This window comes from Phascolarctos cinereus, unplaced genomic scaffold (assembly GCF_003287225.1).
Source record: "Phascolarctos cinereus isolate Bilbo 61053 unplaced genomic scaffold, phaCin_HiC Scaffold_1;HRSCAF=81, whole genome shotgun sequence".
Taxonomy (NCBI): Eukaryota; Metazoa; Chordata; class Mammalia; order Diprotodontia; family Phascolarctidae; genus Phascolarctos; species Phascolarctos cinereus.
Window position 1 is genome coordinate 4547038 of NW_027555514.1, and position 26850 is coordinate 4573887.

At 46.1% G+C, this 26850-nt stretch overlaps 1 protein-coding gene across 6 annotated transcripts in view; it reads left to right on the plus strand.

Moving 5' to 3' along the window:
- Positions 1-26850, plus strand: part of PHF14 (PHD finger protein 14) — a 174904-nt gene that overhangs the window by 14140 nt on the left and 133914 nt on the right. For all 6 annotated transcript variants that reach the window (XM_021000090.2, XM_021000091.2, XM_021000089.2 and 3 more), the window contains 4 exons: positions 2202-2346; positions 14552-14711; positions 22937-23048; positions 25628-25765. In XM_021000090.2, coding sequence (XP_020855749.1) covers positions 2202-2346; positions 14552-14711; positions 22937-23048; positions 25628-25765 — 555 coding nt within the window. The remainder of the gene's footprint in view (positions 1-2201; positions 2347-14551; positions 14712-22936; positions 23049-25627; positions 25766-26850) is intronic.

Here is a 26850-nt window from a genome sequence, read left to right on the forward strand (position 1 = left end):
TTTCCAAGCCTTAATTTCCCCCCGTTTCCCTTCCCCTCCTCTTTCTGTATAACTGAGATTTTTTTTAAGAGAAAAAAAGTGGAAGAATAGACGAAACCCCATCAGTCCAACCCCTGTCAGTCCCTAGCCAGGGCCTCATTTTAAGGATCGGGGCCCTGAGGGCCAGGAGGGGAAGTAACTTGCTAGGAAAGTCTACAGATTGTTAGTGTGTGAGCTGGGCTGGAGCTGGCTGCTGGTGCTCATGTCCCCCCCGCCCAGAGGGTCTGTTGGGAGCACCCTGTTTCTCCCCTTGGATTCTATGTGTGTTGAGGTGAAATGCTTGAAGGTCAAGATGAGTTATAGTGATCGGCGATGGTTGGGAAGGCCTCGCACCTTTTTCTATCTTAGTTTCTAAGGCCTGACAGTTCTGTTTGCCTTGGTAGTGCCCCTCTGGTCGCACTGTCACTTCTCCGTCCCTTGGCCCGAGGCCTGCCTGGTCAGTCTGCAGTCAGACATTGCCGTGAGCCTTCTAGCTCAGCTCAGCTTCCAGCAGTGTGGCCAGATCACTTGGTCAGCCCTTTAGAGGTGACCCTACTCTAAGCTTAAATCTAGAGTGCTCACAAAAATCCCTGCTCTGACTGGCAGTGGAGATTTGTGTTTGAATCCTACCTTCATGAGCCTCAGGACTTGATGAAACCTCAGGGCCCTTCCAGTGGGACATTTTGGGGCACAGACTCAGTGGCTTTTGGAAGACTCCTTGGAAATGGCTTTAAGGATTTGTGGGCTCTGCCAAGTAGTATATAACGTAAGATTTACTGAACGTTTGGCCAGGACAAGTTTGCTCTTATTACTTTTACTCTGTCCTTGGAGGCCTTAATAGATTAAATCTCAAATGCCAAGGGCTTCCTCTGAAACTGGCCTTCCCTTGCCTTCCACTCATGGTTCCTTAGTCTAGCGGTTCTTTACACCCTTCTCGTTCATTCTGAACCTCTCAAAATCTCAGACACCATCTTGGGAAGAATGCTGGATTTGAGACAGGAGGCCTGGCTTTGTGGCCCATCCCTGCTGCTTGCCATCTTTGGGACTTGGGATTGGCCAGTGTCTCCTGTCTGGGCCTCAGAATGAGATGCCCTTGGGGGTCCCTTCTAGCTCTGAATCATGATCAATGCAGAATGTATCACTTTCCCTTGATCAGCTAACAGGTGTGAAATGTACAGGGGCTCCTTCCCATTAGAGAGTGTTCCCTTCTTTGTGCCCGACACATCAGAGAGGAGGCACTTTGGAAGTGCCTGGTCATTGGAGCCACAAAACACACATCATAGACTTGCTTATATGTTGTCCTGGAATCAGTCTTTGCTTCTTGTATATCTATCTATCTATATCTATCTATCTATCTATCTATCTATCTATCTATCTATCTATCTATCTATCCATCTTTCCATCTATCCATCCATCCATCCATCCATCCATCCATCCATCCATCCATCCTGGTTTCTGCAGAGTGAAAGTCACATCCTGTATTTCTTCTCTACTTTAAACAAGCGCATTCTCTCTGTTTTTCTCTTCATGTTTGTGTTTGTCTCTGTCTCTCTTGTCTCCGTCTCTGTCTTTTTGTCTGTCTCTCTCTTTCTCCCCTCCCACCCCTTCTTTTGCCCTCTGTTTCTCCCCCCCCACTCTCTCTCTCTCTCTCTCTCTCTCTCTCTCTCTCTCTCTCTCTCTCTCTCTCCTGCTTTTAGTGTTAGTCAAAGGAATCTTTACCTTTTCTTCCTAGGAAGTTTCCTGGGTGTGTGTTTTGAATAACAAAGGAAGGAATTTATGTGACCATGGCCATGTTCCTTTAGCTTTTCTTGGTGGTCAGTTTCCTTATCGATAAGAGAAGAGGTTGCACTTGATCAGTCATTCAGCAAACATTTCTTTAGGGTTTCTGGAGTGCCAGGCATTGCACCAAGTGACTTATAAGTTTCCTTCAAGTTCAGTGCTAACTGTGAACCTTTGGGCACTGCTTAGGTGGACAGGCCTCCCTGCCTTCTTGGCACTTAGAAGAGGTGAGGTGGGATTTCAAGAGGGCTAGGTGGTAACAGGAGCAATATAGCATGGAAGGAATGAATAACCCTTAGGGGAGAAAACAAACCTCAATTGAGAACAAAGACTGTATCTTTCTGTTTAATAATCATTGGTGACATGACAGTAAAAATGATGTGTTTGAACATTTCAATTCTTAGGACTCGCTGATTCTTGAGAAGAGCCAAAACTGGAGTGCCCAGAAAATGGATCATATTTTGATTTGCTGTGTTTGTCTTGGAGATAACAGTGAGGATGCTGACGAAATAATCCAATGCGACAACTGTGGCATTACCGTCCACGAAGGTAAGCTGTTCTTTCTTCTTCTGTTGCTCCTGCTTCTAAGGGGAAGATGGTAACTCCTTTTGTTAGGGCTAGCCTAAAGGTTAGATTGTGTTCCCTTCTTATTCTTGGAGTTGGGATTTATGTGATATGTATTAAATCTATAACTTGGTTACCGATGTGGAGATAAATTTCAAACTTGAAAAGTGAGAAAAAATATGACCTATTCAAATCATTGGATTTTTAAATACCATTTTTAATGGTGACTTCCTTCACTAGACTTCTGGCTTCCAAAGTCAACTAGTTGAAGAAAATCTCATCGAATACTTTATTTCTATTCAATTGCTTTTCAGTTGTTTCCAACTTTTTGTGACCCCATTCGGGGTTTTCTTGGCAAAAAGTGGCTTGCCATTTCCTTCTCTAGCTCATTTTACAGATGAGGACATTGAGGCAGGCAGGATGAAGTGACTCGCCCAGGGTCATATAGCTAGAAAGTATCTGAAGTTGGATTTGAACTCAGGTCTTCTTGACCACTCAGCTGCCCTGTTGAATTCTTAACCTAGTTCCAAAAGCATTTGTCTCTTCTGGCATTTCAGGTTCATCACTTCTCTGACAGGAGGCAAACGGCATGTTTCATTTTCAGTCTTCTGGACTTAAACCTCATGGGATTCTTTGGAGGGCCAGACGAGATAATGTGTGTAACATGTTATGCAAATGTTCTATCTCGTCGATAATGTTCCATCTGGGTAGTACTGTTATTATTTGAGAAGTGTGGTGAAGCATGTTGGAGAAAAGACCCAGGGACAAGAAAAGAAAGGTTAAGGGCTGGGCTCTACAGAAAGCTCACCCTGAGGAGAATACTTTGAGAAAAATCGGGAAGTGCTGGGCTTGCCCAGCACTGCTGTCTGCTAGGAATGGGGATTAATGCAGCAGCTACCTCGCAGGGAGGCCATGTTTGTGAAGCATTCAGGGCAGTACCTAGTGCACAGTAGGCGCTGTAGAAATATTAGCTGCCATTATCGTCGTCATTGCTATTTTTATTGTTATTTTCAAAACTGGGACTGTTTAGCCCAGAGGAGGGAAGATGTAAGGTGACAGTAGCTGCATTCAAGCATATGAAAGGCTTTAAGTTAGTAAGAGGGACTAGCTGTGGTATGGGGGACTTTACAGGACCAAACTAAGATCACTGGGGACAAGCTGAAAAGATTTAGGCTTGATGCAGTTTGGTGGTTCCCAGAAGTTCGTTGGGATACCTGGGGGAGGCCATGGGTTTTCTATCACTGCAGATATTTAAGGAAAAGGTAGATGTTTACTTTTTTTTTTTTGGGTTAGGCAGTGGGGTTAAACGACTTGCCCAGGGTCACACAGCTGGTACGTGTTACATGTCTGAGGCTGGATTTGAACTTGGGTACTCCTGAATTCAGGGCCGGTGCTCTATCACCACCTAGCTGCCTCTGGATGTTTACTTTTTGATAGATAAGATAGATAAAATATTTGCTTACTATAGGCCAGGAACTATGCTAAGTACTGCGAAATACATTTGTATGCCAAAAAAAGACAGTTCTTACCTTCAAAGAGTTTCTATTCTTTTTTCTTTTCTGTTTTTATATATTCATTTTTTAATTTTAAGCTTCTAATTCTCTCCCTCCCTCCTGCCTCTCCTCTACCTATTGATTAGTCAAGCAATGTAATATTCATTATATGCATGAAGTCATATAAAACATATTTCCGTCTTAGTCACATTGCAGAAAAAAACCAAGAAAAATAAAGAAAGTTTAAAAAAGTCTGCTTCATCTGCATCAGTTGACTGTTTAGAGGTGAACAGCGTTTTTCATCCTGTGTTTTTTGGAATTGTCACAGATCGTTGTCTTCATCACCCTCCCTCCAACATTTGTCATTTTCCTGTTCAGTCACATTAGCCAGTCTGATGGGTGTGAGGTGGTAGGTACCTCAGTGGTTGTTTATTGCATTTTTCTAATCAGTAGCGATTTAGAGCATTTTGTCATGTGACTGTTGATAGCTTTGATTTCTTCTGAAAACGGCCTTTTTGTATTGCTTGATCCTTTATCAACTGGGGGATGGCTCTTTTATAAATTTGGCTCAGCTCCCCATATATCTGAGAAGTGAGGCCTTTAGCAGAGAAACTTGCTGTAAAATTTTTTATTTAGTTTCCTGCTTCCCTTCTAATTTTAGCTGCATTAGTTTTATTTGTGCAAAAAACCCTTTTGATTTCATGTAATCAAAATTATCCATTTTATTTCCTGTGATCCTCTCTCTCTCTTATTTGCTCATAAACTCTTCACTCATCCACAGATCCTCATCCAAGGTACATTTTCCCATACTTTCCTAATTGACTTATGATATTACCATTTATATCTAAATCATGTACTCATTTTAAACTTATCTTGCTGGAAGGTGTTGGTCTATTCCTAGGTTCCTCCGAACTTCCAAAATACTAGAGAATTTTCCCCTGAAAGTTTGTATCTTTGGGTTTATCAAACACTAGATTACTATGTGGTTCCACAGATCCACCCCTGTATTTCTTAGACAGTATTAGATTATTTTCATTATTACTGCTTTGTAATATAGTTTGAAATCTGGTACTGCCAGGTCACCTTCCTTCACATTTTTTTTCATTGATTCCCTTTGTATTCTTGACCTTTTGTGCTTCCAGATGAATTTTATTATTATGTTTTCTAGCTCTGTGAAATAATTCTTTGATAGTTAGATTGATATGGCACTGAATAAATAAATTAATTTAAGTGGAATTGTCTTTTTTATTAAATCGGCTCCTCTTACCCATGAGCAATGGATATTTTTTCAATTGGTTAAATCTGTATTTGTGTGAAAAATATTTTGTGGTTGTGTGCCTATGGTTCCTGAGTGTGTCTTTACATGTAGACTGCCAAGTAGTTTTATAGTGTCTGTAGTTATTTTAAATGGAATTTCTCTATCTCTTCCTGCTGGGTTTTGTTGGTAATATATAGAAATGTGGATGATTTGTGTGGGCTTCTTTTATATCCTGTGACTTTGCTGAAGTGGTTAATTGTTTTAACTAAATTTTTAGTTGATTCTCTAGACTATAAGTATACCATCACATTATCTGCAAAGGATGATTGTTTTGGTTTTTTATTGTCTATTTTTATTCCTTCAGTTTATTTTCTTGTCGTATTGCTATAGCTAGCATTTCTAGAACGATGTTGAATAATAGTGGTAATGATAAGACATTTTTGCTTCACCTCTGATCTGACTAGGAAGGTTTCTAGTTTATTCCCATTACAGAAATGTTTGATCTCTGCTTTAGATGGATACTACTTATTATTTTACAAAAGACTCCATTTTTTCCCTGTGCTTCCTAGTGCTTTTTAATAGAAATGGGTATTGTCTTTTGTCAGAAGCTTTTTCTGCAACGCTTGTTGTATTCAGATGATTTTTGTTGTTTTCGTTAATGACACGGTCTGTTATGCCCGTGGTTTTCGTAGTGTGAACCAGCCCTGCATTCCTGGCATAAATCCCCCCTGGTTGTAGTGTGAGATCTTTGGATGTATTGTTGTAATCACCTTGCTAGGATTTATTTAGAATTTTTGCATCAATATTCATCAAGGAAATTGGTCTATAGTTTGCTTTCTCTGTAGTAGTTAAGAACCAGGAAACAGGGAAAGAGAAGATAAGAGAAGGAACAGGGAAGTGTTTCAGTTTACTAGCTAACTTAACTTAATTCAACCAAATACTTAACTTTTCTTTCTCTCCATCTTCTGGTTCTTAACTACAAGCTTTTTTAGTTCTCTTTCCTCCTAGAAAACCTTCATTTGTCCTACTGCCATGTAACTTTCCTTCCTCTCATAGGCAGACTCCTAGAGAAGTAAAAGTTTTATATTTTTCCCTTCTTTCCTTTTCTTCTTCCTCTTTCTTTCCCACTTCCGTCTCAGTTTTTCATTGGAGCTTGTCACTTTGCCACATAATTGAATGGTGACCACTTAATTGCTAAGCCTGATAACGTTTACTTTGCCTGAATTCTTTTTTCATTTTCTAGTATTTGACACAAGTGATTATTTCCATCTCTTAGGTGGTCGCTCTTCCTTGGGTTTTCAAGGAGCTGCTTTCTTCTTGTTAGCCTCCTATCTTTGTGACCCTGTTTGTCCCCCAGGGCTTGGTCCCAAGCTCTTTTCTCTTTCTGCATTTTCTTTCTCTGAACTCATAAGCCCTCACTGATAAATAGTTATTTCTATGCAGATGACTCCCATATTTATGGATAGAGCTGAATTTCATTCTGGATCATAGACTGCCTTTTGGATATCTCGCACTGAATGTCCACAGTTTTCTCATAGTCGACATGTCTAAAATGGACCTCATAATCTTTTCCCCCAAACCTGCCCCCTAGCATATACTTCTGTATTTCTTTTGAGGATGCCATCATCTTTGCAGGCACTCAGAGTTAGAACCTCCCAGTCATCCTTGGCTCTTTCCTTCTCCTCTTCACCCACATCCAGTTAGTTGCCGTATTGAGTAGAATCTCTGTCCCCAGCATCACTCACATTCATCCCTTTCTCTGCCCTCACTGCCACCCACTTCATGCAGGCCTTCACCATCTCTTGCCTGGTGGTTGCAGCAGCCTCCTAAGTGGATTTCTCTGTGGTCTCTCTCTTCCTGAAGCATTTTCTGAGTAGCTGCCAAAATAACCTTCCTATAGTCCATGTTGGATGGTACTATTTCCCTGATCCCTCTTGCCTTTAATTTAGAACACACAGTCTTTAAGTAGACATGTACAGTCCTTCACAGTGTGGCCTTCACCTAAGTTTTCAGACTTAGTACAGCTTCATTCGCCATCCATTCCAGCCAGTTCCTGGTTTTGCACAGGTTTTCTCCTGACCTGCATTTCAGACTGAATTTGTGTGTGAAGCCATTTCTGATCCCCAGTTCTGATACCCCACATTGTTGCTGCTTCCCCTCCTGCTTCCCTGTGATGGTAGAATGGAGGCACTGTGACAGTAGGAACTGTTTAGTTTTGTCTTCATGGGCCATCATCTGGCGGAGTGCCTTGTATGGCATTTGACTAGACCTTAGTTTCTCATTGTCGCTAAGGTTCCTTCTGTAGTGATAAACTTGGATACTGACAGGTGCTCTTGACTGGCTTGTCTTTTGCTGGGGGGTGGGGGGTGGGGTGGAGTAGGGGCCTTTGTTTAGGCTCTGTGAACTTAGCTTTTAAAAGTATTTTGATAGTTGATTTCCGCTGTCATCCTATGTTTGCATTTAAAAACATTACTTTGGGGAGAGGTCTGTAGACTTCTCTAGGCATCAAAGGGGTCCATGGCCCACAAAAGGCTGTGAGAACCCATGGCTTAGAGGCAGCGTGCTTTTGGAAACACATTAAGAGATTGGGGATTATGGGGTGGTGGCAGAAAGCGGAAGGTGACGTGTGGGCAGCCAGATTGCATCTTTAGCAGTGTTTGGTTATTAGTATATCTATTTTTACATCACCTTCATTTCCATTAGATACCTCTTTCTTTCCTTCCCTTACTCAGGGAGCCAGACCTGGTAACAAAGGAAAAAGTAAAAATAAAAGAAGAAAAAAAATATTTCAGCAAAATCAACCAGCACATAGACCTCACCTTGTTGCCCTCCTTTTCTTTTGGAGAAGGTTGGATGTGCATGTTTTTTCATCCCTTTTTGGCGCCAGGCTTGGTTTTTATCATTGTATGGGCTCAGTTTATTTCTTCCCTTTTGGTCATGGTTCCCATGGATGTTTTACATTGTTTCTCTGTTTTCCTCTTGCTTGCATCTACGTCCTCCCGTGCTTGGGAATTTCTCATTCCTCATTTCTGGCTGTGCAGTAATCCTCTCCTCTTACATTCTGTCCCATAGCCCAGTGGGCATCTGCTTTTTTCCAGTTCTCTACTCCTCCTCCCTCTGCTCCCTGGGAAGATCTGATGGGCCCATGTTGGTACGCAGGAGGCCTTTTCAGGCTGTACATCTTCTCAATGCAAAAGAGGCTTGGGTTATTTGATGTGGTTCATGAAAAAAAAAACCACAGGCTTTCCTGAGCCCTTGCTGGCCTGGAGAACCATGTGCAGGAGCACTTTCCCCCCTTCCTGCGTGGACTCTGTTCTCATTGGATGTGGGTCCAGGGGCAGCCCAGTGTCGGGGGCAGGCTGCAGACCGCCAGTCAAGGCTGCTGTGTTCTGTGTGTTCTTTTGCTTTTCAGATAGTTTTGTTGCATTTAAAGACTTCATTAATGACAAGTTTTAATCTTGACTGAACTATGCTGTCTTCATGATCTTTTTAAAGAAAAAAAATGACAAAATCTTGATTAAATAGAATTGAGATGGATCACCCATGAAGACCATGGATGCAGCATCGAACACATTTCTATCTAATGATTGTCCTTTTGGGCTGTAGGGTGGCTGTGTAAGTGGTCTTCTGTTCCACAAGTCTTCCCCCTTCCTTTTTTAACTTTTCGTTTGTATGTATGCCAGCTTCTGTTTGAGTTCTTGTTTCTTTTTGTACCCTCTCATTGAAATGCTACTTGAGTTGAGTTCTTCTTTTTTGCCACACTTTTTTTTGGTGACCTCGTCAGCTCTGAGGTATAATTAATTAGCTTGATGAAGATGCTCCCCAGATTTATATAGCCAGTTCTAATTTCTGTGCTGAGCCAAATTTGCCTACCACCAGTTACCTGTTGGGCATTTCAGTGGGATCTCCTAGAAGCTCAATGTGTTTAAAACTGGACTCATTTCTCTTTCTCTACAAATCCTCCTGTCTCCTGAACTTCCGTATTTCTGTGCAGGGTGCCACCATCCATCCAGTCACCTGAGATGGCAACCTTGTTGGCATCCTCAGTTCTTGTCTCTCGTATCTGATCAGTCACCCCAGCTCAACGTTTCTACTTCTGCATTCATCTCTGTGGAACAAGAATTCATTCCACCCTCACTACTACTATCATTGTTCAGGTCCTTGTACTTTCCCCTTAATGAGTGCAGTAGCTCTCTCATTGTTCTCCCTGCTTAAAGTGTGTACCTCCTCCAGTCCATCCTACATACAACCTCCAAAGGGATTTCCCTTTTGAAAGAAATAATTTTTTTATTCGGTTAACAAAAATTTATTTTCTCTTCCACCTCCACCCACCAATTTAAAGGAAAGGAAAAACCAAACCCCTGTAACAAATATACATTGACAGGTGAACCAAACTGGCATCATGGCACAGAGATGAGTCCATTACTTGCTCTGTCAGGAAGTGGGCAGCATACGTTGTTATCTCTCTTCTGCAGCTGTGGTGGGGCGTGCCTTTGATCAGAGTTCTTCTGCCTGTCAGTGCTGTTGTTCTTTACAAAGACAGCGAAGCGGTCGCTGATCATCTTTATTGGATGGCTTTTTCTCCTATGCCTTGCTTTGCTTTGCATCAGTTCATGTAGATCTTCCGGGTTTCTCTGAAATTGTCCCCCTTATCATTTCTTAATGGTGTAATAGTCTTCCATGATATTCAGATTCCATCTTTTATGGAGCCATCTGTGTGTGGATCCCCAGTTCTTCATACTTTACAGTTCTTGGCTTCTCCAAAAAGAGCTGCTACACACATTTTTGTCCTTATTGGTCATTTTCCTCCTTCTGTGATCTGTTTGGGGTATAGGCATTTCTTGGTCACAGGGTAATAACTTTTGGGCAGGGTTCCAGCTTTTCCAGAATGGCTGGGCCAGTTCACAGCTCTACCCACAAGGCATTCACATCCCTGTAACCTTTGCAGCATTGGTCATTTCTCTTTTTTGCTAATCTGATGAATCAGAGTGGTGCTCCTAAATCCCAGATCTGGCTCCCTGCCCCTGTCTGTCTGTCTGTCCCTGTCCCTGTCTCTGTCTCTCTCTCTCTCTCTCTCTCTCTCTCTCTCTCTCTCTCTCTCTCTCTCTCTCTCTCTCTCTCTCTCTCTCTCTCTCTCTCTCTCTCTCTCTCACACACACACACACACACACACACACACACACATATACACACACACACATATACACATGCATACATACATACATACATACACACACACAAAACTTGGTTACCTCATGGTTTCCTGCTTGGCATTTTTTGCTCCTTGTATTGCCACCCCTTGCTGCCTGTCCAGCTTTATCCCCCATTCCTCTTTTTCATGGCCTTTCGGATGCATGTGTTCTCTTCTTGCTATTCCCTGCACATGTCTCTGTGCCCTGGCAGTGGGGGCTTTCCCACATGCCTGGCAGGCACTCTTGGGGTAGCTCTATGGTTATCTGCAGGACTTAGCCCAGAGGCTGCCTTCTGCCAGAGGCCTTTTCTGGTCCCCCCAGGGGGTTGATGTCTTCCCTTCCAAGCTTACCTTGTATCTGTTTTATTTTTATGTATGTTTGTGTGTATGTGGATGTAAACACACGTGATTTTGTCACTCCTGTAGAGTAGGGACTATTGTATGTTTGTTTTTGCAGCCTTCGTCTCTTTTTCTTTTTTGTAGGCAGTTGGGGTGAAGTGACTTGCCCACTTTCAGCCTCGCTGCTTGTAGCCTTAGTTTCTTTTTAAAGATTGTTGTTCAGGAGAAAACATATTTATTCACTGTCTTCCTTGAGGTCAGAGCACAGTTTCACACCTTCACTGGGTGATACCAAATTTCTCTAGCACTCGGTCACTGCTCTCACGGAGCTTACGCACTAACGGGATGCGGTGACACGTGTATAGAGAACTGTGATACCGACCAGGGCCCTGATGAAGGAGGAGGACGTGGGCGTTCGTGTGTGGCAGAATGCCTGGCACAAGAGCAGGTGGTTAACAACTCTGGGTTTAGTGATTTTATGTCATTGGAAAATAGAGTTTTGAAAATGAGTGAAAATCCCTGAGCATCCTGCTGAAACCCCTGCTAGTTCAGAGTTGTTTCGTGATCCTTTACACCATGGGGAAGTAATATGGCTTTTTATATGTTCAAGTTCTTACCTAAAAAATAGAGCTGGCAGCTCCATCTTATGCTTATTTTTTTAGTAGACTTCAAATTCGAGTACTAATAACTGTTCATAGAATTTTTGTGGTTTGTGCATTGTCTAATGGCAGGATGTATGTGTGTGTATTTGGGGAGTATATGTATATATAGTGTTTTTGCATAAAGGAAGATACTCAGTCAAGCTGGTTAGATATGGTTTTATTTTCTTCTTAAATACAGCATATCAAATTTGAATTTATAGGGAATCGTTTTATGGCTGGGAATCTGTTTTCATGACTGCTTGAATGTGACTATTATGTCGATGGGACTTAGTTGACTATGAGAATATAGATTATTGTGAATTAAAGTGTAACATCTGCAGCATTTTGATCATTCTTTTGAGCATTCATTCTGTTATTTAAGCATTAAACCATTGTTCTGAGCGTTGCCGGGCTGGACTTGAATAGCATCATCACTTTTGCCCCAAGGAGACTTTGGGGGTAAATTCTTTTTGTTGGGAGTTCCTTCCTATTTTGACAAATGTTTTCCTTCTTCAGGCTTCTATTTTAGCTTCATCTTTTCCCTAGTCATTCTGTTCACACAGATATTCTCAACCTGGGATCTGTGATTTTGTTTTAAGAGCTATTTGGTAGTTATATTTCCATATCATTGGTATCCTTTATAATCCTATGTATTTTTTTTATTCATTGTGAAAAACACTGTTCTTGAAAAGAGGCACATAACTTTTGTAGAAAGCTGAAAGAATCATGGTATGGAAAATTTGATTGAGAACTGAAACTGTTGTCTCCAAAGTTACCAGTGATCTCCTAGTTTCAAAATTGAATGGCCTTTTCCCACTCTTCTTCCTTCTTGACCTATCAGTGACCCTCATCCCCTGGATATTCTCTTTCCTATAGGATACCTTGTCCCCTGCCCCGGTTCTCGCTCCACCTGTCTGACCCCGCCTCAGGCTCCTTTACTGAGCCTTCAGCAGGGTGATTCCCATGCAGCATGGGGGGCCCATGGGCTCTTCCCTTCTGCTTCTGGACTGTTTTACGTGGTGATCTCTTTGGGTCCCATGGGTTCAAGCATCATCTCTGTGCTGATGATTCTCTGATCTAACTTCCAGGCTCACTTCTGCAGCTCCTGTTGGACATCCAGGACTGAATGCCTCCTTGCCTTGCCCCAAGCCTCCTTTCTTACTAGCTTTTTTATGGAGGTGAAGGGCGCCCCTGCCCTGCCCTTTGCCCTAGCTTGCAGCCTGGGTGTCGTCCTCAGTTTCTCCCTCTCGCGCCTTCCCTCCACATGCAGTTTATCTTGTTGTTTCTACCTTGCCGACATTTCTCTTCTGTGTCCCTTTTCCCCACTCACACAGCTGCTCACCTAACAGAGGCCCTCATCAGGGCCTGCCTGGACTGTTGCTGCCATTCCAGTCTGTCCTGCCTTTGTCAGAATGACCTTCCACTAAGTGCTGGCCTCATCACATCGTCCCCTTCTCAAGAGTGCCCCTCCAGGATCTCCTGTAAAGCCCAGCCCTTCACCACCTGGCCTCCTCTCTGCCTCCCCCCCCCTCCCCGTACTGTGGGATCCAGTGACTCTGGCCTCCTTGTTGTTCCTCCAGCAAGAAGCTCACGCCTCCAGGCTGCTCCCCACGCCTCCAGGCTGCTCCCCACGCCTGAAGTGCTGTCCTCGTCTCTCTTGACTTTTTGGTTCCCTTCGAGTTTCAGGTCAGGCCTCACCTGCGTCTCTTTCAGTGCTGGGGTCTCCCCTCTGAGATTTCTTCCGGTTGTCTTTTGTTTGGTAGAATGCACAGTCCTTGGGGGCAGGCACGGGCCTGCCTTTCTCTGTGCCTTCCACACAGTGAGAGCTCAGCACTTTCTGAGACTGCCTTTGGATGCTCTAAGGTCGACCACGGATGGCCCATCCCACTGCAACTAGACTGTCAGGTGTGCAGTGTGGGTCACAGACAATCACCCAGCATCCTTCCCCGTCCTTGGCTGAGCGAAGGCTCCGCTCCCTCTGGGCTGGTCCTTACTTTTGTCTTTGGAGCCTCGCGTGGTACTAGTTGTTTTCCAGCTTAGTCTTGGCCTCCTCTCTATTCCTGACCAGGTCAGAGGGTCAGAGAAAAGTGTTCGTCTCTTCATAGACCCCTGCATCATAGAGTTACGCTCATCATTGCAAACAATTGGCAGCTTTGTTGAGAATATTTATTTTTGATTGTATATAGTGTAGGCAGAATAAATACTTTGTGTTTGAGTGAATTTACATTACGTATAATGAGCAGCAGCTAGAAATCTTGTAGCGAGTACATCATGCTTCAAGTTTCTCCTCTCAGAAGAATAATTACTAGCATTTAGATAGCACGGTTAGGTTTGCAGAGTGCTTTATGTGTCTTCTTTCTTATGAAGTAGGTGCTTTTATTATCCCCATTTTACATATGAGGAACCTGAGGCAGGCAAGCAGCTCAGTGACTTGTCCAGGGTCATTCAGCTAGCAAGTTCCTGAAGCCAGATTCCAGCTTGGGTCTTCCTGACTCCAGGTCCAGCAGTCTCCATTGTACCACACTGTGGCTCCCATGGACTCTGTGGCACTGGGCAGGTCACGGAACTTCTTGGTGCCCATGGCCTTTGCTCTAAGACTGTGGTGCCCAGGCAGGTTGTCTGTATAGATTGGCAGAGGGGCTTCCCATTGATGAAATCCCAGATGTGGAGGCCCAAGCATTCACCTGTGATTCCCAGCAGGCGCCTGGGCCACGTGCGCTCCCCCTCTCCTCTAGGCCCTAGCCTCCATTGTGCGTCTTCTCTCTGACAGCTGCCCACTGACCCCTGACGCAGATGCTCCCTTTGGGTCCTGGCCTCTTGGTCCACGTTTGTTGCCAGCTCCCTTATTTCCTAGGAGGGCTTCCAGATTGAGGATCACCTGGCTTTGGTTGGGGGTGCCAGTGGGTTGGTCTGTGCCCTCCCCCTCCTTTGCAGTGTGAAGGGGTGAAGGAGCATCCTTGTTGGCTCCCGGCCTTGCTTTTTGGGAGCTGTGGGTTTGTGAAAGTGTTTCCCAGAGGTCAAGGTTGGCCAGCAAGCTAAGCTGGTTTCATGAGAATGTGAGGATGGAAGCCCTTCCTGTGGCCTCATGAACCTTGGGACTGTTTGTCTTCCTCAGCCCCGGCCCCGTTGGCCTCGGCCTCGGATCTTTCCTTTCTCTGCCGAGTCAGCCACCAGCAAGTTCTGGGGGGGGGGGGTTGCTGCCAAGAGGAACCCCTTTGAAATGGTTCATTTTGTGAGTTACCTTGTTTGTCATGTTCCTTGGTTCTAGGCTGCTACGGCGTGGATGGAGAGAGCGACTCCATCATGAGTTCAGCTTCTGAAAACTCCACGGAGCCATGGTTCTGTGATGCCTGTAAGTGTGGGGTGTCGCCCAGCTGTGAGCTGTGTCCGAACCAGGACGGGATCTTCAAGGAGACAGACGCTGGCAGGTCAGCCTCAGAGGGCTCTGGCCCCTCCCTCGCCTGCCTTGGTCCCCAGGTGGTATGCGTGCCAGCTGGACTGGACATGCGGTCGCTCCTCTTTCTGCTGCCGATCTGAGGGTGTTGGCCCAGAGCTGACCCTGGCTGGGAGCACACACATACGGGGCGTGCGGCATTTCCCAGGGCCGTAGATCCTGCCCTTCCCTAAGGAGCATTTTTAGCTTAGCAGCCACTCTCCTCACCATTTCATCTCCTTTTAAGATCCTGTCATTGGACTGTAGACACTGCTACATCTTGCGGTGCCTTTGGTCTAGCCAGGCCAGGACTGATTGGATCATGGGCCCAAGCTGCATCCATTCCCTCAGGGTGTCTGTCTTCCAAGGCCCAGCTGTAGCTCAGCCGGCTCTGTCCTGAGTAAATAACCTAACTCCTGCAAAGACAGAAGAAGCAGGAGCTGCCTGGGAGACTCTGCCTTGTCATTTACCCATTTCTCGTTTGTGCTCATGAGGTCACGTGACCGATGGGGCCTTCGGGATTCTCCTGGCGCTTTCCATGACTGTGTCTCCTCTTGGCGAGTTGTGCTGTGTTTGCCCGTGCTAGCGCTTAGTCAGCAAGCGGTTTATTTGGCTTTTATTTATTTATTTTTTTGGTGAGGCAGTTTGGGGTAAGTGACTTGCCCAGAGTGACACAGCTAAGTGAGCGTCATGTGTCTGAGGCCGGCTTTGAGCACAGGTCCTCCCGTCTCCAGGGCGGGTGCTCTATCCACTGCGCCAGCAAGCTGCCCCAGCAAGCATTGTGTTCGGTGTTGACCCTGTCCTGGGCACTATGCTGAGTGCTAGGAATACAGAGAACGGCAAACCCCACCGGGGAGCTTTGCCCTCGAAGAGCTCCTCTTAAGAGGGGTGGGGTGGGGGACGGGGAGCATGAGGTGAACAAGCCGTGTGCAGGATAGAAGGGCGATGATAATCTGCAGAGGAGGGGCCCTGGCCTCCAAGGGGCTTTCACAGAAGGTGAGACACGAAGCCAGGAGGCAGAGATGCGCAGGGAGCATCTTCCAGGCGAGGGCAGCCAGAGCAGATGCCTGGGATGGAGAGAAGGTGTGTTGTGCATGAAAGCTGGGGCCCTGCCCTGAAGAAGCTGGGCCAGAGAGTGTGCTGTGGGAGCCTGGAAAGGGAGGAAGGGACAGGAGAGGAAGGGCTCCGAAGGCCAACAGAGCGTTTTGTCTTTGCTCCTGAAGGGATAGGGAGCCACAGAAGGTTATTGAGCAGGGGGTTGTCAGATCCCCCACATCAGGAAAGTCACGTTGGTGACTGAATGGAAGCTGGCCTGGAGCAGGGGAGACTCGAGACAGGCAGAGCCCCTGCAGCAGTCACTGCCATAGTCCAGGTGGGAGGTGAGGAGTATCTGCACCAGGGTGGGGGCAGGGGCAGAGGAGAGGAGGGGGCAGATCCAAGGGCTCTTTTGAAGGTTGAGTCAAAAGATTGTGCAGAGGGGCAGCTAGGTGGCACAGTGATCAGAGCACCGGCCGTGGAGTCAGGAGGACCTGAGTTCAGATGTGGCCTCAGATACTTGACACTTGTTGTGTGACCCTGGGCAAGTCACTTAGTCCTACTGCCTAGCCCACAAAACAAAAAAAGATTCTGCAGTAATTACTGGTCACGATGTCTTTCAAAATTTCCTGCCCTCATGAACTCTGAAGCCCAAGACACTTGGCATCGTAGCTTGAAATAGTGGATCGGGGGACTGGCTAGGTGGATAAGATCTGCTCTCCCACAGTCTCCTGGCCAACCCTCTGGGGTTGCTGCCATCCCTCCTTCTGCTTCTGGCTCGCTGCTGCCCCTCCTCCGCTGCTGGGCCCCTGCTCGCCCCATGGGGGAGCGTTCGCCTTCGTGGGTGGCCCTGCACCCTCTGGATAGGCCATGCCCTCGGTTTGTGCTGGGGCTTCCCTCACTAGTCCTGGCCCTGTATGGGCTGTGTGACCTCATAAGAGTGTACTGCCCTGGAAGCTAGGGATGGGACTGCTGTCTTTGGTGCTTATCACAACACCTGGCATAGAACAGGTGCTTAATCAGTGCTTTTTCCTTCAGTCAGTCATGCAAAAAACAGTCTTTATTATCTGGACTCCCTTCTTTTACATTCCTGATGGGAACATAAATAGTTCCAGAAAATTATTGGATTGAATGGAAGAAAAGCACTGCTGTGTTTGTCTCATTAAACATGAGCTCATTCGCAGCGTTCAGAGCTGTGATCCAGTGTTTCTCTTCACTGCCGGCTGCGTCGCACCCTCTGAGGGCTGTAGATCGCGGTGACTGAGCAGCAGCAGCGTGACGCTCTGGCGGGCGGGTGCCCATGGGCACCTGGCAGTGTCGCCTCTTAGTCTTTCATCAGTGTTCTGCAGTGGGGGAGCCACAGGTGACCTCAGGGGCTTAGAGCCTGGCACAGAGTAGGATGCTTGTTGTCTTATGGACAGACAGTAATCAGATTTAAACTATTGTATTTCCTATTGAAATATAATGCTGATTTCTTCCTTGAAGCCTTGTTTGAGCTCCAGTTATATTAAAATGCATATGAATTTTAAAATAAATCCCTTTGCTAAATGAGCCCCTTGCTAGCATGTAAATTCTACCCCCTATTTTTTTGTTTTGTTTTATATGGTTTTTTTCCTGTTCTTTTTCTTAATCAACATCTGTCATCATAGCTCAAGGCAAAAGGGATGGTAGAGTAACAAGGAAGATTATTCTTCTTTGATTACCCAATTTGTCTCAATTACAAGGTTCTAGAGCCTGTCTGGCTTAGCAGATGAAGGGGCAAACATTGCGGTGTGGTAGTAACAAGAACTGACCTCTCTTCTCCCAGGCCCTGCCCCGCCTGGGGCGGGTTCTTTAGTCGAGATCCCTGTGCTCATGCGCCCATCCACTGCAGTGGCAGCTTTGGGCTGTCACACTCGTGTGACGTGGGCGCCGACATTTTACGAAGGTCGGGAGGAAGCGGGCAGCCAGTGGTTAGGTTGATGCTAGATAAACTCCAGCAGTGTGGCTACTGCTGTTGCCACCATGGCCTTTAATACCGTAGGATGAAACAGGCCAATTAAATGGAGAAGCTGCTGCTTGTTGGAGATGTGTATCTCTAAATTGAACTCAGCAGGATACATTTGGGAGGTTGTATTAGAGCAGCTATCCAGAAATCTCAAAAATAGAACCTTGGATTTTCCCAAGAAAAGATAATTGTAAAGATGATGACTGTTTTCCCCACTTGCCCCTTTAAAATGGTTTTTGATCGGATTCCTTTCAAGCCTAGCATGCAGCCCGGAAGGCCCCCCTGTAGAATTTCTAACATCTTTGCCAGGGCCGCGTTATTTTTTATTAATGCAGTCACAAGGGCACACTATCAGTATGTTTAACTTTCATAATTGGTGATCCTGTGAATCTCTTCTGGATTGAATGAGATTGAAGGGTGCAGTCATCCGAAAGTTAAGTTAGCAACATCTTTTTCAGTGCTACGATTAATTCACAGACACTGGGGTGTGCTGTCATTCTGAACCAGTCAGCAACCCTGCAGGGCCAGGAATTGTGTCAGCATTTGGGGTGCTGAGCCTGTCTTTGCTTTCCCACAAACCCTCCTGACAGGTCCTTTCCATACCTGCTCTGAAGGAGTCCCTCCATTCTGGCCTGGCCTGGGCCTGGGCCTACCCTCTACACACCCTGCTTGGGGCCCCCCCCCCATTTCTTTCCCCTTCTCATGCCTGAGCCTTCGCTGCCCATGATCTCTATACCAGTCAGCACTCTGTGAGGTGCACAAGCAAGTCTCCATTGGGTCTACCTTGGGTCTTCCCATTGCCCTTTGGGTTGGGGTCATGTTGAGGGGGACAGTGCAGGGGATTGGTGATTGGAGTTTCACAGTTGGCATCCTCATGGCCTTGTTGTTTTGTGCTGTCGGGCAGACAGAAGCACGTGATGCTGCTCCATAGTTTCCAGAATGTGTTCATGCACAGCCTCTTTGTCTTGTAGAGTCCTGGCCTTCTTCCTTCCATTGCTGCCACTAGATTGATGATTGTGGTGGGGGTGCTGAAAACTTGGCACTCCTCTTAGTGGCCAGACTTGGCCTCAGAAAGACCTGGATTTAAATCCTCCTGGGGCCGTGGAGTAATTGCTCCTCTGGCAAAGTCTCCAGGTCTTGCTTGTTGACTAAGCTGTGGAATGGCTTTGGTCTGCCTTGGAGGATAGTGTCCCCGTGGGAAGAATCCTTGCTGTGTTACCTGGCTCATCTCATTTGGCTTCATAACATCCATGAGAAGTATTGCTGTCCAGATAGGACGCTGGGGCTCAGAGAGGGCTTGCTTGTGGTCATGGCCCTGGGATGTCAGAGATGGAAGTGGAATCCCAGGTCCCCCTCCTGTCTCTGGACGTGGGCCATCCCTCGTGCTGGTGGTACCGCTGCGTGGGCGTTGTCGCAGGGTAGGCAGTGGGTTACTCATCCCCTGGGTTCTGGATTGCACACTGCCATGGATTTCGCTGAGGCAGCTTTGTCATGTTTCGGGTCCTTGCAGTTTACACGCGGTCATCAAGGAAGAGGAGCATTTGGTGAGTCTCTGACTGTAAAAGTGGGGCTGACCTACTCTGCTTCCCATTGGTTGGTTTTGGCTCTTCTGGATCTCATTCCAGGGTCTCTGGAGGCTTTAGAAAAGAGGCCCATATTCCCACTCATATCAGCCTTGTTTCTTGTCTCTCTCTGCTCCAGAGCTTATGCGTGTGATGGTGGCAGCAGTTTCTGGGCTCTTTTGTTCTCCTCCTTGTGACAGCAGTTGAGCGTTTGTTAAACATCTAGGAAACAGTGAAGTTCTCTGTTTGTGGCTTTGTCCAGACCTCATGTTTCTTGATTGACAACTTTTGTAAACCTCTGTCAGCTAGTTTGGGTCTGTTAAGCCAGAGGGCAGAACGTTCTGAAGTGACTGCTGCATCGGTGTGAACATTTGTTGCCTTCTGTTCGTTTTGGTTGTGATTTAGTTTTCGACATGTTTAGTGATTCCAAACTGCCTTCTTGATTCAATCAGTTGAAAACAGTATACTTTCAACATGTTCTAAGTCTTCTGAAGAGTCTGTCTGCCTTTGGGGTCTTCCAGTTTTAGTTTCTTTTCATCCTCTTGCATGAGCATTATCACATAGTAGGAACGGTCTCATTGCATGGGTAAAGACTTTGAAGGGTCTGTTGTGAAGGACAAAAACCCAGCCTCTGGCACAATACAGTGGAAGGCAAAGGCCAGGGCTGCTAGTGTCTTCCCCTTTCAGATGACCTTCCGCACACTCTGTGTACGTCTTGGGTGTACCTAATTATTTATGTATTGTCTTCCCGTTTGGAGTATTTGCTCCTTGACGCCAGGTCTGTTCATGCCTTTCTTCTTGTCCCTCCTCGTTAGCGCAGTACCTGGTTAGCATGATAGCTGCTATACGGAGCATGCTTAATCAGTGTTGTTGACTGATCGACAGACTGATTCTGTTGGCTGGCCAACACCATTTCCTCCAGCAGGTTCCAGTTTATATATACACATATATATGTGTATAGTACATCCAGCATATGTAATACTAGACACGTGTATCTAAGGTGTTGTACATATAAAGTATTATATACATATAGGGAATATATGTGCATACATATACACACATATAAAATAAAAATAAGAAGTAAAAAGCAAAGATTTTTAGAAATCGTTCATCACATTTGAGAAAAGCACAAACACGTGACCAGGAAGCCCTTTTCCACCAATTGCTCACAGCGGCCACTGGCACGTGCTCCCCTTGGTAGGACTCCATCTGGAAGACTTGCGGCCTCCATTGGAGTCCTCTTCCTGCTGTTTGGAAACTGGCTGTGGAAAACAGCCAGCTATTAATAATTGCTGGAGGGCTTTCTTTTTGGTAGCTGTATGGAATCACTTGCATTAATTGGGAGGAGGAAAGGCCCTGCAGAAATCCTTCCATGGAGGTATCTGGTGAGAACATCTTCAGCATCATGAGGAAGGGTGGGTGCCAACAAGGGCCATGGATCTCCAGCATTGTGCCCTGCCTCCCTTGGGGTCCTATGGGAGCTGCCACATGCAGCAGGCCTGGCCAATACAACTCCTTTCTGACTGTTGAAATACAGGGGGCCTTCTGCCAGCCCCTCCCTCTTTGGAACTGGCTTTATTAGAAATATTTTGGAAAGTAAAATCCCTACCTCCTGAAGGCCTCCTAGCTCCCTCTTCTTGTGAGCTGGCCATGAGCTAGAGGGCACCCCAGAGAAAGTTGCTCCCTTTCCTTGGGCATGGCCAGTGTATCCCCTTTCCTGGGGCAGCCTGGCTCCCTGGCCTCCCTCGTTGGGGTCCAGGACCGTACTCTGACACCCGGTTTTCTTAACCCCTTTTCCTGCTCTCCAAACAGACAAGAGCAAAGTGTGGTGTTGGTATCTTGTGTGATTGTGGCTATCAACCAACTGTAACCGTTGTTAACTGTACTGAAGGTGTGTCCTTACTTGTGTTCACATATAAAACAAGCTGCTGCCCCCCCAAAAAATTTATGTGTCACAACCTCTTGCAACCTGGTTAGTCACTCTGAGAAAGACATTGGTGACAAGTCAGCAAGCATTTATAAAGTACCTACTGTGTGCCAGGCGTAGCACTAAGCACTGGACATGTTATGAGAAACTTGGCAAGACCCTGGGATGAAGTTCAGCCCCCCTCACAGGGAAGCGGATGTGGCTGCCCAGGCTGCACTGAAAAGGAGACTGGTTTGAAGATGGAGCCACTCGGGTCAAGAGGAAAAAGTCGCAGGGCCCTTCGCCTGTGCGTTTGTGGTCTTGAGAAAGTCTCTCTCTTTGGAGCAGATCTTGCAATGTTTTCTTGCTTCGATTCCTTCTTTGGGAACTCTAGGAGGCAGAATGACCAGACAGTCCATGGAATTGTGGTTCTGGTGGAGCCCATTGCAACCTGTCCAGAGAGAACAGGGCAGACTTCTTTTCATCAGCCCTTCTCTATGCACCTCAGTCTAGGGATAGACCAGCAGGTCCAGTTCATTTGTCCAGTACTTGGATACAGATTACTTGTAATGATTGCCAGTGGTTACTCTGTCCCTAGCTTCCCAACTCTCCCGTTCCTAATCCTGGCCTTTTCTTTGCTGCTTTCCCACCTTGTGCTTTGGAAACAGAAGATCCTGTAGTCTTGAGGGATGTTTTGAGACTGTGTTATCACCTGGTGAAGAGTGCCTCACCTTGGAAATGAGCCTCTGCAGTCCGCTTGGCTGACTCTCTGGGCTCTTGGAGGGCAGATGCATCGTATCACTCAGTGAGGTCACTGGGTCAGATGGGGTGTGGAGTTTGGTGACTTTGGGGGTGTATTTTGAAATGGCCCTGGAAAGGGCAGTCCACCCACCAAGTGCTTCAACAGGCCTGTTTTCCTGTGGCTCCTCCCCCATTTCCCATTTCCCCTTTTTGTCAGCATTGCCAGTCTAATGGATGTGAGGTGGGACCTCGGATTTATCCCTCCAGTTCAGGATTTCTTAGCCTTTTGTTGTGGTCCCCACTGGCAGTCTGATAAAGTTTATGGACTACTTTCTTAGAAAAAGGTTTTTAAATGCATAAAATGAAATCGGAGGATTACAAAGGAAACTAATTACATTGAAATATCTGTGAAAATATTTTACAGAGCTGGTTTACAGATCCCACTTCAAGATCTCCTTTTCTAATTATTAGTGATTTGGAGCATTTTTTTCCCAGTATGGCAATTGATAGGAAGGAGATGCCTGGATCTTGGCCTGTCTTTGTGCTCAGCAACTCAGTTTCTCAAGTCTGTCATTTGTTCACTCATCTCTTCCCACAGTACTCTTGCTTCCATCTTTCCCTCTGTTGATTCCCCCCCTAGAGAACCTCATCTCCATGTCCCCTTGTCCTTCCACGCCGCCTCCTCAGGAGGAGCAGACAGAGAGAAGGAATGAGCCCTTATTTGTTGGGGATGAAGGAGCAGCAGTTTTGTCTGCAGGAGTTGCTATTATGATCGTGTTAAAGGAACTGTTTTCCTTTAGTTTCCATAGATAGCATTAATAACATGTGGGTGAAGGGGAGCTTATGGGGCTGACGATTTTTGTAAGATCGAGCCTACATTTGGCCAGACCACATGCTCCTGGAGGGAAAGAACTTTGGGTCCTTTTGGTCTTCACTGTAGGCTTGTTGATAACCTCGTTAATAAATGCTGTCGTAAAACTCCCTTGTAGGTGGGTCCACATAGTCTGTGCCCTGTATGTCCCAGGAGTGGCTTTTGGTGATATTGACAAGCTGCGGCCTGTGACCCTTACAGAGATGAATTACTCCAAGTATGGGGCCAAGGTAAGATCAAACTCTTCTACTGGGCTTTGTGAGGTTTTCCAGTGCCCTTTTTTGGAGTAGTTTACATTTTATAAATTTATTAGTCATTATATGATGTTCTCTGGAGCACGTTAAAAGGGTTTCAGATACAAATTGTGGATGTTAGTCGTGGGTGGGTTTTTTCTCTGAAGAGCTTGGGGGATAATTCACTAATACAAATTTTTTTACGTATCTATTATGTGCAAGGTTTTCTGTGATGGACAGCACATCCTCTGCCCCAAGAATCTTCCTCTCAAACAGTAGTTTTACATGGAAAACGTGGTCACGAGCATCAGCATGCCTGGCTGACCCTTGTCTCATGTGTGGTGTTGAAGGCACATTTTGCTGCAGTCAGGAGCCCCCGGGCTTCTAGAAATTCTAGGGAGAAATCTCACTGGACACACTTAGGCACATGGATCAGGCTCGCACTACCAGTTTGCTCATCTGCATTGAACAGTCTGGTGGTCTCTGCTCAGGGCACTGAGGCCCCCACATTGCTGGCCAGCTCAGTCTTTTTCCCTTAACCAAGTTGATGTGTTTGGGGTGGGAAGAAGGAGAACAACGAGAAGGCTTTTGGTGTGATAGGGCAGGAGTAGGGCGGCCTTCAGGAATGCTGCTGTTGAGCCAGGCTAGTTGGCAGTGTCCACCTTTTCCTGGGGTATACCCTGTACCTGCCCAGCCCCTCAGCTTTGGAGAAACATGAAAATGACTCTTTGCTTCCTTTCTTCGGAGTCCAAACACATGTTCTGTGGCTCTGAACCTTTGGCATGTCACAGCCTCTCTGGGCCTCAGTTTCCTCCTCTGAGGCTCTTCCAGCCCTAAAGCTGCAATCCTACCATCCTCTCTAGTTACATTTATAGGGATCCTTTCCTGGCGAGATGGGGGTGTCCCTCTTGTCTCCTCAGGAGCATCTTTTCCCCAGATCTCTTAGCTTTTAGTATTTGGGAAATATTCTTTGTGACTCTGGGTCTCGAGCAGAAGCCACCTCCCTTTGGGAGTTGGGCTCTTCTTTGTGTAAGCAGACTTCATCCCAGAGGACATTTTGAAGCCTAGTGTTCAGAACCTCTACGAACTTTCCCACAGATTTCCATGTGAGGTGTAGGAGTTGTATACCAAGGGAAGTGTCCCAGGTCGACTTACCCCCTCATTGTTACTGCCCGTATTTCTTAGAGCATGTCACAGCTGATAAGTAACTAGTCAACAATGGTTCATTAAAAGCCTCCTGTGCGCCTGCCCTTTCCCCAGAAGAGTCTTGGGAGGAAGGAAGGGAAGAGGACAAGCATGCTTTATGCTCATGGAAGTGACAGTTGGCATTGACCTAGCTTAGGTCTAATTCAGGACCCCTTAGGGGACAGAGACCCCTCCTGGGAGCAGACTGTGGAGGAGGAGCTTGGCAGGATGGGTGTCAACACTGATGAATGAATTGTGAGCCCTTGATGCTCCCTCCTCTGCCTGAGGTGAGGTGGGACCCTGCTCGCTCACGCCCAAGGACTGCTGAGGTGGGACTTGCAGCCTCCATTTCTTGCTGAGAATCACACTCATCTCCCTGTCACCGGCTGCAGGAGGCCCTTCCTGGTCTGAGGCTCCCCTCCCTGTCACAGTGACTGGCACTCAGGTAGAGAGTGCATACTCGACCTCTGTGGGCCTGTGACGCGCTCACTCTTGTGCTGTGTTCAAGGCTTGGTCACGGACTCTGCAAAGAACAGTGCTTTGGCACAAAACTCTTCCCATAGAGCTGCCATTCACTCCTCAAGCAGTGTGGCCCATCAAGAAGAGAGCCAGCCTCGAAGCCAGCCAGACCAGGGTTCAAGTCCCCTCCCAGATTAAAACGTTCTTGGGAAATGTTGGGCAGAATAGGTCAGAAGATGGCAGGTGGTTGCCCCAGCCAGCAGATGGCCACAGGAATTCTCCGGGACACCCTGCGGCCCTGGTTCTGGGTGGCTTTGGCACCACTGCTCCAGGCAGTTCCAGGGCTGTGTGTTGCAGTGTCCATCGCCCTGGAAGATAAGCCTGAGTTCATGGAAAACCCAGGTCCCAAGCTCATCCCGTCCGTCCACCTGACGACATTTTTTTCTTAAGCCAGTTTAGTCCCTGTCCTTACTTTGTTCGCTGCCTTATTATTCACAGGTCTGACTGTGTCATCCCCTACTCAGTAAACTGCAGTGGCTCCCTGTCTCCTCCAGGTTCAAATAGGAAACACCCCGTCCCTATCCTCTTATACCCAAACCCCTCCCCTCTCCCCCATTTCGCCATACGATATTGTGCTCCAGGGACATGGGCCTCCTGGCTGATCCTTGAACAGAATACTCCATCTCGAATGCCTTTTCTCTGGCCTCCCTCTGTGCCTGTGATGCTTCCCTTTCTCGTGTTCACTGCCTGGCTTCCCTGCACGTCACTCAAGCATGGTGCTTTTTGGTCGCTGTGGAAGCTCCATTGTCCTCGTCTGAAAGGAAGCATTGCTCATGTCCATACGTCTCCATTCTGTTTGAGCCAGAAAGGTGTGGGGGTGCCAGTGTCTGGAATGTTGCAGAGTGAGCAGTTTTCTTTTGGTTCTGTGGTAGGAATGCAGCTTCTGTGAAGATCCCCGTTTTGCCAGAACTGGAGTGTGCATCAGTTGTGATGCAGGAATGTGCCGGGCCTATTTCCATGTCACCTGCGCCCAGAAGGAGGGTCTGCTTTCTGAAGCTGCTGCAGAAGAGGTAAGCTCAGCCTGGCCCAGGGGGCGGCGGGAGCGATTCAAGTGTTTCTCGTGGTATCTGACCCCAGGCCTCATTTTATGTGCCCAGAGTGAACAGGTTGGACTTGCTATGAGATTGCCCCGGCCGACTCTGGAGCAGTGTTCCATGCATTTTAAAAATTGGTTAATTCTGGGGCAGCTAGGTGGCACAGTGGGGTAGAGCACTGGCCCTGAAGTCAGGAGGACCTGAGTTCAGATCTGGCCTCAAACACTTCACACTCAGTAGCCGTGTGACCCTGGGCAAGTTACTTAACCCCATTGCCTAACCAAAAAAAAAAAAAAGAAGAAGAAAAGAAAAATTATTAATTAAAATGATAAATTTTAATGGTCTGAATTCTCCTATTAAAAGATAAGGAGTTACAGAATGGATCAAGAATGATTATTATGGATGCTTAAAAGAAGCACGTTGAATAAAAAAATAAATCGATGAAGGTTAGACATTGGTTTGTAGTGCTTCATCCACCCACAAGTACAAAAAATGGCAACAATGTTATCTGATAGTTCTCCTGGATTCAACCTAGGAAACATTGAAAGAGATTGACAAGGACATTACTTAATAGTGTTAAGGAAAAAATAATAAATATGTCAGTTCTCAAGTTGTATGCACCAAACATAAAAGAATTGTTAAGATTAGAGGAAGAAACAGATAAACAATTTAACAGTGATATAATTGGAAACTTTAGTATTCCATTACAAAAATATGAAATTAAAATAAAATAGGTCAGTAACAAAGAACTCACAGATTGATTGCTTGTTGTACAGTTGAAATTAACATGGAAGAATGAAATGGAAGAAATAAAGAATTTTTATAATTTTCTGCTATGTAGAAATGTTCAATACTGAACATGTGCTAAGTCATAGGGAACCTGTCCCTTTGTAACTTTCAGAGGAGAAACATTCTATATGCTGTCTTTCCAAATCACAATATAATATTAGGATGAAATTACAATAACCTCAGTAGAACTGATGAAACTATGAAAACCGAAAAATAATGATGAAGAAAGATTAAGTTGTAAAAGAAATAAGGAAAATGCTATTGAATATTGA